The 16,982-nt window shown below is 36.7% G+C and overlaps 3 protein-coding genes across 3 annotated transcripts; 2 read left to right on the top strand and 1 right to left on the bottom strand.

Annotated features, from left to right (window-relative positions):
- LOC109334043 (exosome complex component RRP43-like) lies at positions 27 to 4,947 on the top strand. Its single transcript, XM_019569617.1, has 9 exons — positions 27 to 114; positions 897 to 1,070; positions 1,169 to 1,218; positions 1,325 to 1,394; positions 1,489 to 1,594; positions 2,551 to 2,617; positions 2,783 to 2,858; positions 3,647 to 3,942; positions 4,698 to 4,947. The coding sequence occupies exons 2-9, from the start codon at positions 911 to 913 to the stop codon at positions 4,785 to 4,787; spliced, it is 915 nt and encodes a 304-aa protein (XP_019425162.1). The 5' UTR covers positions 27 to 114; positions 897 to 910; the 3' UTR covers positions 4,788 to 4,947.
- Positions 6,493 to 12,607, top strand: LOC109334040 (magnesium-chelatase subunit ChlH, chloroplastic). Its single transcript, XM_019569614.1, has 5 exons — positions 6,493 to 7,918; positions 8,371 to 8,453; positions 9,352 to 11,154; positions 11,463 to 11,939; positions 12,087 to 12,607. Exons 1-5 carry the CDS (start codon positions 6,508 to 6,510, stop codon positions 12,462 to 12,464), a joined length of 4,152 nt encoding a protein of 1,383 aa, XP_019425159.1. The 5' UTR covers positions 6,493 to 6,507; the 3' UTR covers positions 12,465 to 12,607.
- Positions 12,998 to 16,407, bottom strand: LOC109334041 (probable glycosyltransferase STELLO1). Its single transcript, XM_019569615.1, has 4 exons — positions 14,723 to 16,407; positions 14,083 to 14,209; positions 13,216 to 13,702; positions 12,998 to 13,176 (listed from the first exon to the last, which is right to left on the bottom strand). The coding sequence occupies exons 1-3, from the start codon at positions 16,405 to 16,407 to the stop codon at positions 13,235 to 13,237; spliced, it is 2,280 nt and encodes a 759-aa protein (XP_019425160.1). The 3' UTR covers positions 12,998 to 13,176; positions 13,216 to 13,234.

Genomic DNA, 16,982 nt, shown 5'->3' with positions numbered 1-16,982 from the left:
TCTCTCAAGGTGGGCGCGCGCCCTAACTTTTGTGAACTAAGTCATTTGAAGGAGTACCATAACTCCTCACTCACATACCATTTCGCCGCCGCCGCCGCCGTCGTCTTCTTTCAGGTCACTGTTAAACCGTTTTGCTTCCTCACTCATACAATATTCTTCTCTCTTTTTCATACTTTACTTTATAATAATTCCTTACATTTTTTCATTCATATCAATATCTCACTTTTTGTTGCTCATTGCAATTCTATGTAATTTACAACCTCGTCATTTATTTTATGCCATTTCACACTTTCACTTGCTACTATCTGTTTTCTTCTATTATCATCTTATATTCAGTTACTGTTATTATTTGAATTCGAGAATTCGAGAATTCGAGAATACAGTTATATGGTTACCTCATTTAGCTTAGATACTGTGCACCAGGTTCGGCGTACCACATACTCGGCTGCATATAAAAGAAGTATTTGTTATAATAATAATAGCGTAAAAAGTGACAAATTGCATAGAACTAGGTACCGTGCACTACTAACGCGAACCATGTGACGGTTGGTTTAAAAACTGCAGCTGCAATTATGTTGCGTTTATTGCAATTGCGGAGAATTGTAGGAAAATGTCGTTGCGGAGACTCCTGAAACTGTAATATTGTGGAGTGCAATTTTAAACACAGCCTGTGACTATGTTTGAGACTGTTTAGGAGCTCCATAGTGTTAGATTGGGTTTTCATATCCTTGGAGTTCATGTCGTTTTTCTTATTTAATTTACTGAGAAAACTTGGGTCAAAATGCTAAACAAAATTAATTACATTGATTTTCTATGTACTTAACTAAATGTTGTTTCAATTTTCAGGCAAGTATTAGTGTTATTTTCTTGATGTTTGGTTTATATTTTGTTGATAGAATATAAAAAGAGAATGGGGCTTCCAAATGCTTCGGATGACTTGTCATCAGAAATGGAGGTTGACGCCTTTAGACGCCTCTTCCCACTTCGATTTTTTGAACGTCATCTTGCTGAATCTATACGGCCTGATGGTAGACCACTTGGAAAAGCTAGAGATACAAGTGTATTTCTTGGTTAGTTTCTTTTTTCCTTCTATTTGGAAAACCTTAGTCTCTATGAGTTGTGTTATTACGCTTGGAGCAAAATTGAGGTTGTTAACTCTTTTGACCAGGTGCTGTGGCGTCTGCTAATGGTTCAGCTCTTGCAAAGATTGGATCAACTGTTAGTTACACTTCCTGTGTTAATTTCTTTGCAATATCTTTGGGAATTTGGGTTCTTAACTTTGTTTTGTAATGGTTAGTGATACCATGATTTGTTCCTTGATCAGACTATGTTGACTGCTATTAAAATGGAAGTTATGACTCCTTCCTTGGAATCACCTGATGAGGGCTGTATTGGTTGGTTATCACCTGTTGCGTGACTTGTATATTGTTTATTTTGTCCTGTCCATATTTGCTTGAGATTTTGACTTGCTAATCTTTGTTATTTCAGCTATTGATTTCCATATGCCTCCAATTTGTTCGCCAATTGTTAGGCCGGGAAGGCCTGCTGAAGCTGCACCAGTTATATCAAAGCAGTTGTCTGACACGATTTCAAGGCAGGTTTTGGCCATTCTTGTCACTTCGTTAGTTTCAATAATCCAATTGTATGAAAGCCGCTCGACCCACCTTTCTTAACCAAAACATAAGAAAAAGGAAGCAGAAAAAAAGACAAAAACAAAAAGGGGAATGATTTTAACTCCCAGCCTCTTAGGTGTTGAGGAAAATGCTGTTAGTAACTTAGTATTCACATATAATTGGTTTGTTTTTAAATATATCTAAGCAACTTCGCTCATCTTTACCTCCTGTTTGCGTTTATACTCAGTGCTAATGTTTCGTGTCTGTTGTAGATTAGTGGATGTGCGTAAGTTACCATGCATGGTTGGAGTATCTCTTGATGATATATGCATGTAAAATATGCAGAACTATTGATAGTAAATATCTTATAAGTTATAACCACTTGAGTATATGATCTTTTAGCCAGAAATCTGCTGTTTTAAGTGGTTAGTAGACCAGACACCTATTTCATTTCTCAATTGATAGTAATTGTGTTAGGATGAGGAAAGATGATAGAGTATTGTCATAGGTGGTTTGAGGCATGTGTGGAGGAGATCATTAGAAGCCCCAATAAAGAGAGTAGGTCAAATGGAGGTTATATCTAGAGGCATAAGGAGGCCAAGAAAAATCATAGGTGACCAATTAAGAATGATTTAGAGATCAATACTTTGTCTATGGACATAAATCACATGATTTATGATGTAGCATTATGACATCATTTGATCTATATGTAGCCGACCACAACTAGTGGGATCAAGACTGGTTGTTGTTGGTGGTGGTGCTTTATTTCTTGCCCCACTTGCTCTTCATGGATTTGTGTTTGAATGATTAAGATTTAAGGGTCTACAACAACAATCATGATGATCAATAACCCGGTGTGCTCTTTTGATCTATCAAATTGGATTCCTGTTGAAGTTAACTTATAACCTTTGTTTTCTTTCTCTTCTTTTTGTTGCAGTTCTGGACTGGTTAATTTGAAAGAATTGTCTCTGGTCAATGGAAAAGCTGCATGGATGGCTTACTTGGTAAGCTTTTATATGGACTACATTTATCTTATTTCACATAACAATATAAAGAATACATAGAATTCAAACTTTGATGTGAGGCGCCTTATTTTTGTCCGTGTTGATTGTGTAGTTATCATTATCAATCTATTAAATGACATAAATGATGTGTTCTTTACCATGCAGGATGTCTACTGTTTGGACGCTGATGGTGCTCTTTTTGATGCTGCTTTACTTTCTGCAGTTTCTGCCTTATCTCATTGTATGTAGTCCATCTTCAGTGTCATTCAGTCATATTGTGTACCATTCAGAGGATAGATTATTCTTGCCTCAAAAGCCCTGTACAATCATGCTTTTCACTTTATTAGTTGTGTATGTAATATGTAAAGAAGTGCATGTCCATCTTGACAAATACATCCCAATAGATCTCTGAAAATATGAGGCGCGAGTAAGTTACTACCTCCTAATGTCACTTTCTTGAATGGAGCCAACTAATGTTGAAGGGGATACACTTAACATGGGACATGAATTTGTTTTATAGAAGTATAAAGTGCATTTTTATTGTTGTAAAGTGCAATGACTGCTTTCTCTGTGCTTCTTTTTATTCGAAACGGCACGTGTGACGTTAAGTCTTTAGCCCAAGAATTCTACTCTACATCTTCAGTCATGGTTTAAATGAAATATCAAGCCTACTAAAATAATGATTGAATGAAGGCCATTCTTATGGAGTGTGGTCATCCAATGATCTGAAAACTTTGGATGGCTTTTGATCATTTTCAGTGTGAAATTTTTTCTGAAAATCTTGTTTCCTTCCAATTATATGTTTAATCTTGTTTCATTTTTATAATTATACAATAATTAACATATCCGCCTGCTGCTATTAGTTGTACTATCTTTGTGAGATACATGGAGATTAGTTCCATTTCTACCGGGACTTCCCTGATTTTATACAGAGAGATTTATGTATTTCTGTTGTTATTCATAAAGTGAGCTGCTGTTTAAATATTGCTGTGGTATTATTTGTCGTATAAAAATTTCCATGTTTGACAGTGCAAATTCCTGCTGTTGCAATTAATGATGATGGCAAAATAGTACTCATGTATGAGGAGGATGGGCAAAAGCAGGCGCAAGAGCAAGTTAATAAGGAGAAGAGGAAACTTACATTGAAAAGCATTCCATTCTCATTAACAAGCATACTTCACAAGAATTACATCTTGGCAGATCCTACTGCAGAAGAAGAATCCATTATGGAAACCCTTGTGACTATAGCTTTGGATTCATCCGGTCAACTCATATCTCTTTACAAGCCTGGTGGATCAGTTCTTGCTTATACGGCTGCTCTTCAGGTTAGTTTTACTTTGTAATTTGCATGTTGCAATGAGACTAATGAATATCCCATTAATGTTTATTTGGAAACAATTATGCTAAATAATCACATAATTTTGAAAAGAACTCTTGGGGACCTTTTGATTTTAACCTAGTTTTTAATACATAGGCTAATTCAGATACACACTTAGTGGGATTGGATGGGTATCAAACACAAGCAATTAGTATCATCCCTAATAAAGTGAACCATATAACTGTTGTAGCATTAACATTAAGTGTCCCTTATTCTGGGTCAAACTCCAACTGCAATAGTGCCCAAGTTCCTAAACATATGGTAAATACCATTGAAGTGTTTGTCAGCTTCTAATTTAAAATGAGTACAGGAGGTCTGAAGTGCTCTGAAACTTTCAAGTGCCACAACTAATTTCCGAAGCACACCATATTAGGCATGCTTTTGTCTCTGTGATTGAGCTTCAATTATATTTTCTTAAATCATCTTCCAATATTTAATAATAACAGAGTTGTTTGATCTAATCTTTGGCTAAAATGTTTCTTTAATCCAAAGCCATTGTAGATGTTCATTAGAGTTTCAACTTTGAAGACTGAAATAATGACAAAGTAGGTTGATACTTCAGTTAGTAGAATTTTTTTGTTCTTGTACATTGATAACCCAAAATGAGGAAAACTTATTATACTGAAGGGGTTGAAATGGATGTTACATTACCATGGATGAAATTATACAAGATGAAGTTAATGATGATTGTTGTGGTTTCAGGACTGTGTGGCATTGACAAGGCAAAGGGTAAAGGAACTAAAGAGCATCTTAGATGAACAAAATTCTGTTATGGAGATTGAGCAGGATTAGAAATTAACTTCCATTCGGTTGAATGGTTATTTAAATTATATTTGTAAATTATGAATCCTAGCTACTGCACCATTTCTTTTCATGAGTTTTGTACTGTTATGAGATAATTTGTTGCAGTTTCAGCTTTGTTTTCATATATTTGGTTCTTACTTTTCTGGTATGATATTTTTTAAAGCAGAGTATCTTTCATGAGTTTTTTCGGTAGAAATTTATCTGATTTTCAACCTTCCAAGCACTGAAAAATTTGAGACTGTAGAGGAAAAAACTGGAAAATTATAACGAGTTTTATATATGTGCAAATATCAGCACGACGTTATTATAATGGTATAAGTCATCCACTACATTCTCAGATACACCAAAATATTAAAGGTTCGATTCTTATGACTGACAATCACATATTTCAAAAGAGATCAGTTAATTTTATCGATATGGTTAGTGAATATCATTATCCAAACAAAATGTGCTATGAAATGAGCCAATGAGCTAAGAGAGAGGAAATAATAATTCAGTTGCAATCATCATAAATATTTCATTCAGCTACCTACCTCAACAGTCATATAGGTGAGTGAGTTACAATAGTGTGCAAATGAAAAAAGTACAACTAATAGAAAAGGCTAAGGGAAAATATTGGACTTCAAATACTTGAAATATTAGACTTGGAATAATAAAACTATTACCAAAGTAAGAAAAGTGTAGCACAGTAGACTAGTAGAGGATAAATTTTTGGATTTCCACTAGTGTAATTTTATTCAGATTTAGAAGCATGTTTTACTCATTATCTAATTATATAGTTTTTATTATTTCATTGCATTTAGTCTAACCTTTTCCCCCTTTTATATAAATATTTAAATGTCATAAGTGACATTTGCATAACTTTTTTTCTTTCCAAATTTTTAGTTCATAAATTTAACTACAAGAAAAACAAAACAAAAACAACCGAATGTCCCATATATTGGTAACGTGGTATGGTTAAGACCAATTGAAAAAAGACAAGTACAATAATCCTACTTGATCCAAATATATCTTAGTATAAGAGTCTCCACAATACATCATAACTATAATTACATTCATATTAACTATTCTTTTATTTTTTTCATAATTACACTAAATGTAATCAAAACTACGACCACAATTTAAAACATTGATAATAAGGAAAAATATCCAAACATATTTTACAATTTAAGACCCTCAAACTCAAAAACCAAATACATTTTTTTTTCCAATTCATAACATTTAAAGTAAAAAAATCTGCACCATCTCTCTCATCCACACTAACATGATTACATGATCTTCACTTCCTTCCAACTAGTTAATCTAACATGACGAAATCCAATTCCACCAATCACAATGCAAGAAACTCCATCATAAAAATATCCAACAGATAAATAGATTACACACACAACTACATCAACAACAACAACACATAGACACTAACACAACCTCAAACTTATTGGCCCACGTTGTTACATCTCTCACCACTAACCATACATGTTTTCATTTCTCATGTGGCCATTTTCTCTCCACCACCATCAACACAAACCAAAATATAACCCCACAAAACAGAAAGAAAAAATACACAGTGCAACTTATATTGCAGTAGCTTCTTCTTAACTTAGGGAAGAAAATTTGTTTCTTCCCTTACCCTTTTCTTATCTTCATATTGTAAACTGAGTGATTTGTTTTATTTCCTACTTGGTTTTGTATAAAGTTGATTTTATCAATGACTTCTTTAGTTTCTTCACCATTTACTATATCAAGTTCTAAGTGTGACCAGCTTTCTTCACTTGCAAAAAAACATACTTTTCTTCATTCTTTTCTACCCAAGAAAGCCAATTACCATGGTGGTTCAAAATCCTCAGTAAGAGTAAAATGTACTGCAGTTGGTAATGGACTTTTCACTCAAACCACACAAGAAGTTCGTAGAATTGTTCCAGACAATGACTTAAACTTGCCAAGAGTGAAGATTGTGTATGTGGTCCTTGAAGCTCAGTACCAGTCATCACTCACTGCTGCAGTGAGAACACTCAACAGTAAGAACAAAAATGCATCATATGAGGTTGTTGGATACTTGGTGGAGGAGCTTAGAGACAAAGAGAATTATAAATCATTCTGCAAGGACTTGGAAGATGCTAATATCTTCATAGGGTCTTTGATTTTTGTGGAGGAGCTTGCCCTCAAGGTAAAGGATGCAGTGGAGAAAGAAAGGGATAGGCTTGATGCAGTTTTGGTGTTTCCATCAATGCCTGAAGTGATGAGGTTGAACAAGTTGGGTTCTTTCAGCATGTCACAGCTTGGACAATCAAAAAGTCCCTTTTTTCAGCTTTTCAAGAGGAATAAGCAGCAATCTGCAGGGTTTGCTGACAGCATGTTGAAGCTTGTGAGGACATTGCCAAAGGTTTTGAAGTATTTGCCAAGTGATAAGGCTCAAGATGCTAGGCTCTATATTCTGAGTCTGCAGTTTTGGCTTGGAGGGTCACCTGATAACTTGCAGAATTTCCTGAAAATGATTACTGGATCTTATGTTCCTGCACTGAAGGGGACAAAGATCGAGTATTCTGAGCCGGTTTTGTACTTGGACACTGGGATTTGGCATCCTCTTGCTCCTTGTATGTATGATGATGTGAAAGAGTATTTGAATTGGTATGGAACTAGAAGGGACGCCAACGAGAAGCTTAAGAGTCCGGACGCGCCTATAATTGGTTTGGTTTTGCAAAGGAGTCATATTGTGACTGGTGATGATGGTCACTATGTGGCTGTGATCATGGAACTTGAGGCTAAGGGAGCTAAGGTTATTCCAATTTTCGCTGGTGGTCTTGATTTTTCAGGACCAGTGGAGAGGTACTTGATTGATCCGGTTACGACGAAACCATTTGTGAATTCTGTAATATCACTTACAGGATTTGCTCTTGTTGGGGGGCCTGCAAGGCAGGATCATCCGAGGGCGATTGAGGCGTTGAGGAAACTTGATGTTCCGTACATTGTTGCTGTGCCACTAGTGTTTCAGACAACAGAAGAGTGGCTGAACAGTACACTTGGTCTGCATCCTGTACAGGTTGCTCTTCAAGTTGCTCTTCCAGAGCTAGATGGAGGCATGGAGCCGATTGTTTTCGCTGGTCGAGATCCAAGAACAGGTAACAATACATTTTTTTCTTTACATGGCAAGCTATGAGCATTATCAATTGTTTATCCACATTCCTTACTAGCCACTCAATATTAATTTTGTTCTTTAAGAAATCATGGGTAGCTAAGGAGGAATGTGGATAGAAAACTAAGGGCTAACAGCAACACATTCTTTACAACTTGGGCTTAATAAATCCGTGTAATGGCTCCGATGGTGCACCACTTAAATTTATCTTTAAAGGTGTATATTAAATTGGAATCTAGCATAGTTTTCCCCCCTTTTATAACAGGTACATTAACATCTACTGTCACTTTGAGCATGAATATTGAACCTGTGATTGAAATTTCTTATTTGCTTAAACTTTTAGTAGCATATATAGCCCATTTTCTTATCAGCCTTTGTTACACTAAGCAGTACCTACTTCATTTGACAAAATTATTTGGTTATTGCTGATATGTTTAGGAAAATCACATGCTCTTCATAGGAGAGTGGAACAACTCTGCACTAGGGCAATCAGATGGGCTGAATTGACAAGAAAATCGAAGGTATTTGCCATTATCTGATTCAATAAATATACATATCCACTTGAAGTAAAAATCTTAGCCGAGCCTGCATTATTTTTGTTTGGTAATGTCATAATCGATAACCATAGAGATGAAATGTTAAAGATCAATGAGAACAGACCTGTTTACATATGTATTTCGTAAAAAAAAATCCTGTTTGGAAAGATATTCAACATGGATAAAACAAATATAAGGAATATTGAAGATGGTATTCATTGTGAATTTTTGTTATATTTTCTCCGTGTTTTTGTCTGGAGTCCATTTCAATGAATTAGAAGATAATCTCTTAGAGTTTATTTATTTGACATTTACTCAAAAAGGGAAATGACTTGCAAGAACGTTTAATGAATAATTCTGTTTCTTGGAAGCATAATTCTTATCTTTTACATTAAAAACGAGATATAAATGATATGAAGATTATATTTACATTTATATGAATGTATGAGTATCTTAAAAGTCTTATATTTTTTACCAAACAAATCTATACATAATGAGGGAAATCTCAAAGGCCAAAGTAGATGCAGGAAGAGAAGGCTTTCTAATAATGAAAGGAAAATTTCTGCTATGCTGTATATTGATCTCTTATACTTTACTTAACCTTAAATAGTCAAATTTCCTCCTTTCTTTCTCTTTATGTTTCTTTTTCCCTTTTTGAATAGAACGTTCTATTGTTAATTGCTTTCCAACCATAGTAGTAGGGAATAACAAGAGCTTCTTCTCAATCAATACTCATGTTATTCAACCTTTTCTTCCTTAACTATAGGAATTTAGCCAAACCTTGTGATCCTTCATAGTAAATATTCATCTTTATAAAAATATATTTTTTGTCTTCTATTTCTTATTGTTCAATTTTTCATGATAAATTTATGCACTCGTGCAGGCCGAGAAGAAACTAGCAATCACAGTCTTCAGTTTCCCTCCAGACAAAGGAAATGTGGGAACCGCTGCCTACCTTAATGTCTTCTCATCCATATACTCTGTTCTAACAGACCTGAAAAGGGATGGTTACAATGTTGATGGACTTCCGGAGACTTCAGAAGCTTTGATTGAAGAAGTGATACATGACAAAGAAGCTCAGTTCAGCAGCCCGAATCTGAATGTTGCTTACAAAATGAATGTCCGCGAGTACCAAAAGTTGACTCCTTATGCCGCTGCATTAGAAGAAAACTGGGGAAAACCTCCTGGCAATCTGAATGCAGACGGAGAGAATCTATTGGTATACGGGAAACAGTATGGTAATATCTTCATAGGTGTTCAGCCTACATTTGGATATGAAGGTGATCCTATGAGGCTTCTTTTCTCCAAATCTGCTAGCCCACATCATGGATTCGCAGCATATTACTCTTTTGTTGAGAAAATTTTCAAAGCCGATGCTGTTCTTCATTTTGGAACACATGGTTCTCTTGAATTCATGCCTGGAAAGCAGGTCGGGATGAGTGATGTATGCTTCCCGGACAGTCTGATTGGGAATATTCCAAATGTATATTATTATGCTGCAAACAACCCTTCGGAGGCTACCATAGCCAAACGCAGGAGCTATGCAAACACCATTAGTTATCTGACTCCTCCAGCAGAAAATGCCGGTCTGTACAAAGGTCTTAAGCAGTTAAGTGAGCTCATCTCCTCATACCAGTCCCTCAAGGACACAGGTCGTGGCCAACAAATTGTGAGTTCGATCATCAGCACAGCTAAACAATGTAATCTCGACAAGGATGTGGACCTTCCAGATGAGGGTCTGGAGCTCCCAGCTAAAGAGCGCGACCTTGTAGTTGGAAAGGTGTATTCCAAGATCATGGAGATCGAGTCTCGTCTGTTACCTTGCGGACTTCATGTCATCGGGGAACCTCCCTCAGCTTTGGAAGCAGTTGCTACACTTGTGAATATTGCTGCACTTGATCGTCCTGAAGAGGGTATTTCTTGTCTCCCGGCAATACTAGCTGAGACCCAAGGAAGAGATATAGAGGATCTTTACAGAGGGAGTGATAAAGGAATATTGAAGGATGTAGAGCTTCTTCGTCAAATAACTGACACATCACGTGGAGCAGTTACTGCCTTTGTGCAGCGTGCTACTAATGATAAGGGTCAAGTTGTTGATGTAGCTGGTAGACTAACCAAAATCCTTGGATTTGGCATAAATGAGCCATGGATTCAGTACTTGTCAGACACCAAGTTTTACCGAGCTGATAGGGAAAAACTAAGAACCTTGTTTGAGTTCTTGGGAGAATGTTTGAAGTTGATTGTGGCTGATAATGAATTGGGAAGTCTAAAACAAGCCTTGGAGGGTAAATATGTGACTCCTGGCCCTGGTGGGGACCCGATTAGAAATCCTAAAGTTCTGCCAACTGGAAAAAATATTCATGCCCTTGACCCACAATCTATTCCTACAACTGCAGCAATGCAGAGTGCAATGGTAGTGGTAGATAGGTTGATTGAGAGGCAGAAAGCTGATAATGGCGGAAAGTATCCTGAGACGATAGCACTTGTATTGTGGGGAACCGATAATATTAAAACATACGGTGAATCCTTGGGTCAGGTCTTGTGGATGATTGGTGTGAGACCAGTGGCTGATACCTTCGGTAGGGTAAACCGGGTGGAACCTGTAAGTATTGAAGAGCTTGGAAGGCCTAGGATTGATGTTGTTGTTAATTGCTCAGGAGTGTTCAGAGACCTTTTCATCAATCAGGTAACACTTCTTTTGCTTTTTTGTGTTCCATCATTGATTGAAGTATTCTGAGTTTTGTTCAAAATGACTACTTGAATTCTTCATATTCCAATCTTGTTACTAAAATAGTTGTGGTGTAGGAATACTTCAACCTTTTTCTCTTCATCTGAAAAACTAATATCTTCGCTTCATTGCATATTCATTGATTTGTCTCGAACACGAAATGATATTTGGGATACAATTTTATGTGTTATCTTTCATCTTATTTTACTAGAATGTTTGTTGCTCCATTGCTTTGGTTGCTCATAGTGTTATATAATTTTCGACAGATGAATCTTCTGGATAGAGCAGTGAAGATGGTAGCTGAATTAGATGAACCAGCAGAGCAAAACTATGTAAGGAAGCATGCATTAGAACAAGCTCAAACCCTTGGAATTGATGTTCGAGAAGCAGCAACTAGGATCTTCTCCAATGCCTCAGGATCCTACTCCTCAAACATAAACCTGGCTGTGGAGAATTCTTCATGGAATGATGAGAAGCAACTCCAGGACATGTACCTTAGCCGAAAGTCCTTTGCTTTTGATAGTGATGCTCCTGGTGTCGGCATGGCTGAAAAAAGAAAAGTCTTCGAGATGGCTCTGAGCACTGCGGATGCCACATTCCAAAACCTTGACTCATCAGAAATTTCGCTCACTGATGTCAGTCATTACTTTGACTCGGACCCAACTAACCTGGTTCAAAATCTAAGGAAAGATGGAAAGAAGCCTAGTTCGTACGTCGCTGACACTACCACAGCTAATGCTCAGGTATAAATTACTCCAGTGAATCTCACATTTCCAAGCTTGGTTACACAATTTTCTCAAACTAGAAAGATCTTCAAACTCACATTGAGTATTGACAATATTATAGATGTCAATGGATTTCATATGACCTTATGGATGTATTCCTTTCAGGTACGTACCCTTTCTGAGACGGTTAGGCTTGATGCGCGAACCAAACTGTTGAACCCCAAGTGGTATGAAGGCATGTTGTCTAGTGGTTACGAGGGAGTTCGCGAGATTGAGAAGAGACTTACAAATACTGTAGGGTGGAGTGCAACTTCAGGACAAGTTGACAACTGGGTTTATGAGGAAGCCAACACAACTTTCATTCAAGATGAGCAAATGCTGAACAAACTCATGAACACAAATCCAAACTCCTTCAGGAAGCTGCTGCAAACATTCTTGGAAGCCAATGGGCGCGGTTATTGGGAGACTTCAGAACAAAATATTGAGAAGCTGAAGGAGTTGTACTCAGAAGTGGAAGACAAAATCGAAGGCATCGATCGTTAAAGTTGATTCACATGTGTTGAGAAGTATATACAACACTTAAGAGACTCCAACTTGGGATTGATGTCAAAAACATCTTTTTAATGTTATTTTGTTTTCCTTTTCTCATTTTTGGATACAATTCTCCTTTGTGCAGTTGCAAACTATATAACCCATGTGAACAAATAAAGCTTCTTGTTCAAAAATAATGACTGGCCTATATCATTGGTTTCTCATTATATTATTGCATGAAAAATAGAACTTGACAATGAATATTAACCCATTCGGATTAATAACACACAATCTTCAAAATAAACTTCAATTCTGAGATATAGGTGCTTCTTGTAAAGACCATGAGCAAGTCTTTTGGTTTGTGATCATAATGGAAGCAGTTGCTGCAGGTGCAAATGTTGGCAGCATGGTCATTCTGCTAGAGATTATGGCCATTGCAGCCAGGAGTTTTTGTGGCTGAAGATTAGTTTTTGAAACTATTGCAGTCTTTTTGTGATCTAGAATCATTTGCAATTGTGATCAAGAGTTTGAATTGCAATAATGAATACAAAATAAATTCTCATTTCAGATCTTGACAAAAAGGCAAAGGATGAAAGAATACATTTTTTCTCTTTGGAGCATATATCCAAAAATAATGAATTATACAAGGCAAATATACATTGAAGGGGAAAACATTGGATGTTTAGAAGAGAAAGAAAAACAAAAGACTTAATAAGGGTTAAGTGAGTGCTATGTATTCTCTATCCTCACTCTCATTGGTATAAAGTGGCATAGTTGTTCTTTCAAACTAACTCCATTAGGAGTGGATCCCCTTCTGCCATTATTCTAATCAGCTTTATAAATTCTTGCTCACTTGTAACATTCCATGGATGAACAGCAGGGACTTTTGCAGAATAATGAGTAGAGGAATTGGTCGGGATCTTTCGCTTGTAGATCATTTTACTAAGAACAGAGTCAAAATTCTTTGGAGAATCAATGGAGATAAAGATCATTGGAATTGCAACCTTCTGATGGATCTCTAGATCGCCGATTAAGTTAACAAGCTCAACAAAGTCGTCGATAAAAGGCCGAGGAACATAGAACACCTCTGAACTACATATTAGGAGGCTCTTGTCACTAGAAAGAGTTTCTTTGTAGTTGACTTGAAAGTGTGCTGGCATCATGCTTACAACCTTCTGTACCATGTTTGCTTGTTGTGAAAACCAATCTGATTTGTCTTTGCTAGACACAGTACTCCAAGATTTGGATACCTGCACCCCAGTGTCTTTGTCAGGGAAAGAGCTTTAATGTACATTTATTTAATACATATATATATAACTAAGCCGATCAGCAACGTTTACTATAACCAACAAGGCATTGGTCTAGTGGTGTAAGGCCTCACTGGATCCCCAAGGCCGAGGATATGATTCCTGGGAGCGGCACTTGTTGGGAGGGGCAGCCACGAACCCCGAAAGGGATTAGTTCCTTACCCAAAAAGGTGAGGAGATACCCTTGGTAGTATCCAAAAAAACAACAACTTTTACTATGAAATTGGAACAATAGCATAAACTAAGACATCAATGATAATAAAACAGGTCAATAAAACTTTTTTCATCTCATATTTTGGGTTAGAGGAAAATAGTTGGACAACCTTATTAGTGATCCACAGTTTGTTCTTGTCTGCTTGGACCAAGTTCCAGTAGTTAAGAACGGTATTATCTTGCAGGAACAAAAATCCTTCTGCACTGCTAAATTGATCAAATATTTTTGGCAGGTGCCTGTAAACAATAAATCAAAAGAATAATATCAGTTAGGAAAAAAGTTGCAATCTGCACTATAGCTATGATTTTTAAACTACTTGTCAAGTGAATGGACTTCAACAAATAAATGCATTTCTAACAATCAGGAAACTAAAATTTTTACATCCAGAGAGAACACCATAGCTATATCTGTTATAGGACATTTAGCACAAAAACTTCAACTTTCAGTTTTTATGTTGCTGAGGATGGGCATTGGAAGTAGTTACTAAATAAAGAGTTGTCCTTTCACCCCTTCCCCACATTCTGATTTCTGATGAATTCAGAGAGACTTTTTTGCATTTAACACGCTACTTCACAGAATATTAGATCATACATTCTTATATTTTTCTTCTAAATTGGAATCTATACAAAGTAAAGAAGACAGAATGCAATTCAGCAATATGAAATTATGAATACATGCTAAACCAGCATAGTCATATAAATAACAATCATATAATTCAATGAGGTGTAAAGGTTATTAAACCAACTTACTTGTATGCTTGGTCCAAATGGCTCTCTTCTACCGCAAGACCCATATCCTTCTTCTCTGACAAAATAACTACAGTTTTGAATATTCTCCCATAAAGCAACCTCCATTCAAGGGCTGTATGTTCCACTGGCCCACTGCAATGCAAAATGAGCACAACATTCCCAAAAGTTTTCCTCCACCGAATTAAATTTCCAATCTCATAGTTTACTGCTCCCGCTTCTTCAACCCCAAGATGAACAGATGACAACTTTTGTGGGATAAACTCCCTCCGATCACCATGACCAATATTTGCTCTGGGCTGTCCCAGCTCTAAAGACATCAGTCTTGGCTGCTTATAGCCAACAGCTATTAAATCCTGTAGCCAAGCAGCCGTAAGTTTCATATCCGTTTCAGTCCAAAAACCCTCCTCTGCCATTGCATAGCTTAAATCCAAAACTTTTTCAAACAATCCATGCTTACTTGATCTCCAAGAAACCAAGTACTTGATTAAACGACTAACATTAACATGAAGATCTTTTTCTTCTGAAAATGGATATGCCTCAACCTTGTCGTATCTATGTACTGTAGGTGGATAAACTACAACGTAACCACCAATTTCCCAAAGAAGCCTCTGTCCCCAATAACCTCTCAACACATCAGAAGCCATTGTGCTAACAGAGACTGGAAGCATTAAAGCCCAAAATGCAGAAGAATGGAACAATGTATTAAAGGAATTAACAGGCACCATCATGCCTTGTGGCAATGCCACTCTTGGAGCATGCTCATCAAATCTAACATCAAAAGCTTCTGAACCCGATTTGCGAGTAAAATAAAACACCGAATCAACATCAGGAAGCCCATTTGAAATTCCCTGCTGTATAAACTGTTTTCCACCAAACACTTCTGTGTAAAATTCCTCATGCCCGATTTCACCTACATTTTCCAATGGCAGCCCTCTAGGCCAAACCGAACGCTGCCCAAAATGAACGTAAGAGTTCACAACGGTTCGATTTGGATTGTCATGACTATACTGCAAAATAACCTCTTTCCTAGCACCCTCCCCATTCAATTCCACATCAAAATGCTTACTTAAATCTCCACCTATTACCTCTCCTCTATCATCAGCATCAAAAATTATCTTAGCACCATGCTGAATTGCAAATAGATACCCAACAGTTTTCCTAACATAACAATCATAAGGAAGGTAATCAACAACCCTAAACCCTAATTTAGCCTGTTCTTCCAATGACAAAAAGATCGAACCTTTAAGGCTCCAATCCAACGGCGTTCTCGAATTGCCGATCGCCAACACTTGCCAACCCCTGACCTTCACAAGATTCCGAAGCGAATCTGTCGGGTGATCCGAAACCGAAACAACAATCCACCTTTCCGATCGAAAATTCACGAACTTTGAGGTCTTATCTGAAATTGGAGCGATAGATTTCCAATTAACATGCGGGAATTTGATCTTATCAATGTTCTTCACTTGATTCCGGAAGCAGAAAAGTGCGGCGGAGTCGCCAACGTTTCGGAGGAAGAACAGGGCAGCGACGGTTGCAACGAGGAGGGAAAAAGTTACGATTTTGCAGAGGTTTCGGGATACCCATTCGGAAAAATCAAGATTTGGGGTTTGAATCGAGGGAATATTGTGTTTGATTTTGGAATAGGGTTTTGGAGATTTGGGAATTGAACGATCTTGGACCAACATTGAAACCCTAAAATCATTCAAATTTTTATTCTTTAGGCAACTCAACTTTCAGTCCAAGCTTGACTTAAGCTGAATCAAATTCAATAATGGATTGGCTTGAAACACTGCACTTGCTCAAACACACACACACTATGCAACTCTGTGTTAAGTGTTAACTTTTCTGTAAGGTTGTTGTTTTTGTTGTTGCCGACAGTTATGAAAAACTGATGAATGTGTGTTAGATTTCTTTGGCTTGAATCAACAGCAAGTAGTGTAATTTGGTGGTTAAGATTGTTGCATTTCATCTCATTTGGTAGCACATCACATTAATGTTACTAACTAATGATATTATATTGGTGGGCCATGTTGGAATTAAGATATGGTGTCATGTTTCCTATCTATTTGTATCTCACACTAATTAAAATGTATTACTCAATCAAATAGAAAAAAATATAAAAACAAAATTATATTATTTTATATATTTATTGGATAGCAACAAGAAAATACTTGGTTTTAGAAGAGATGATCCTTATTAGGCCATGTTTATGTGTTACTTGATTCTTCATATTTCACAAGTTAACATTATTATATATATA

The sequence above is a fragment of the Lupinus angustifolius genome, chromosome LG19 (assembly GCF_001865875.1).
Source record: "Lupinus angustifolius cultivar Tanjil chromosome LG19, LupAngTanjil_v1.0, whole genome shotgun sequence".
Taxonomy (NCBI): Eukaryota; Viridiplantae; Streptophyta; class Magnoliopsida; order Fabales; family Fabaceae; genus Lupinus; species Lupinus angustifolius.
Note: the sequence above shows the minus strand (reverse complement) of the source record. Positions and strands in the feature narration are given on the sequence as shown.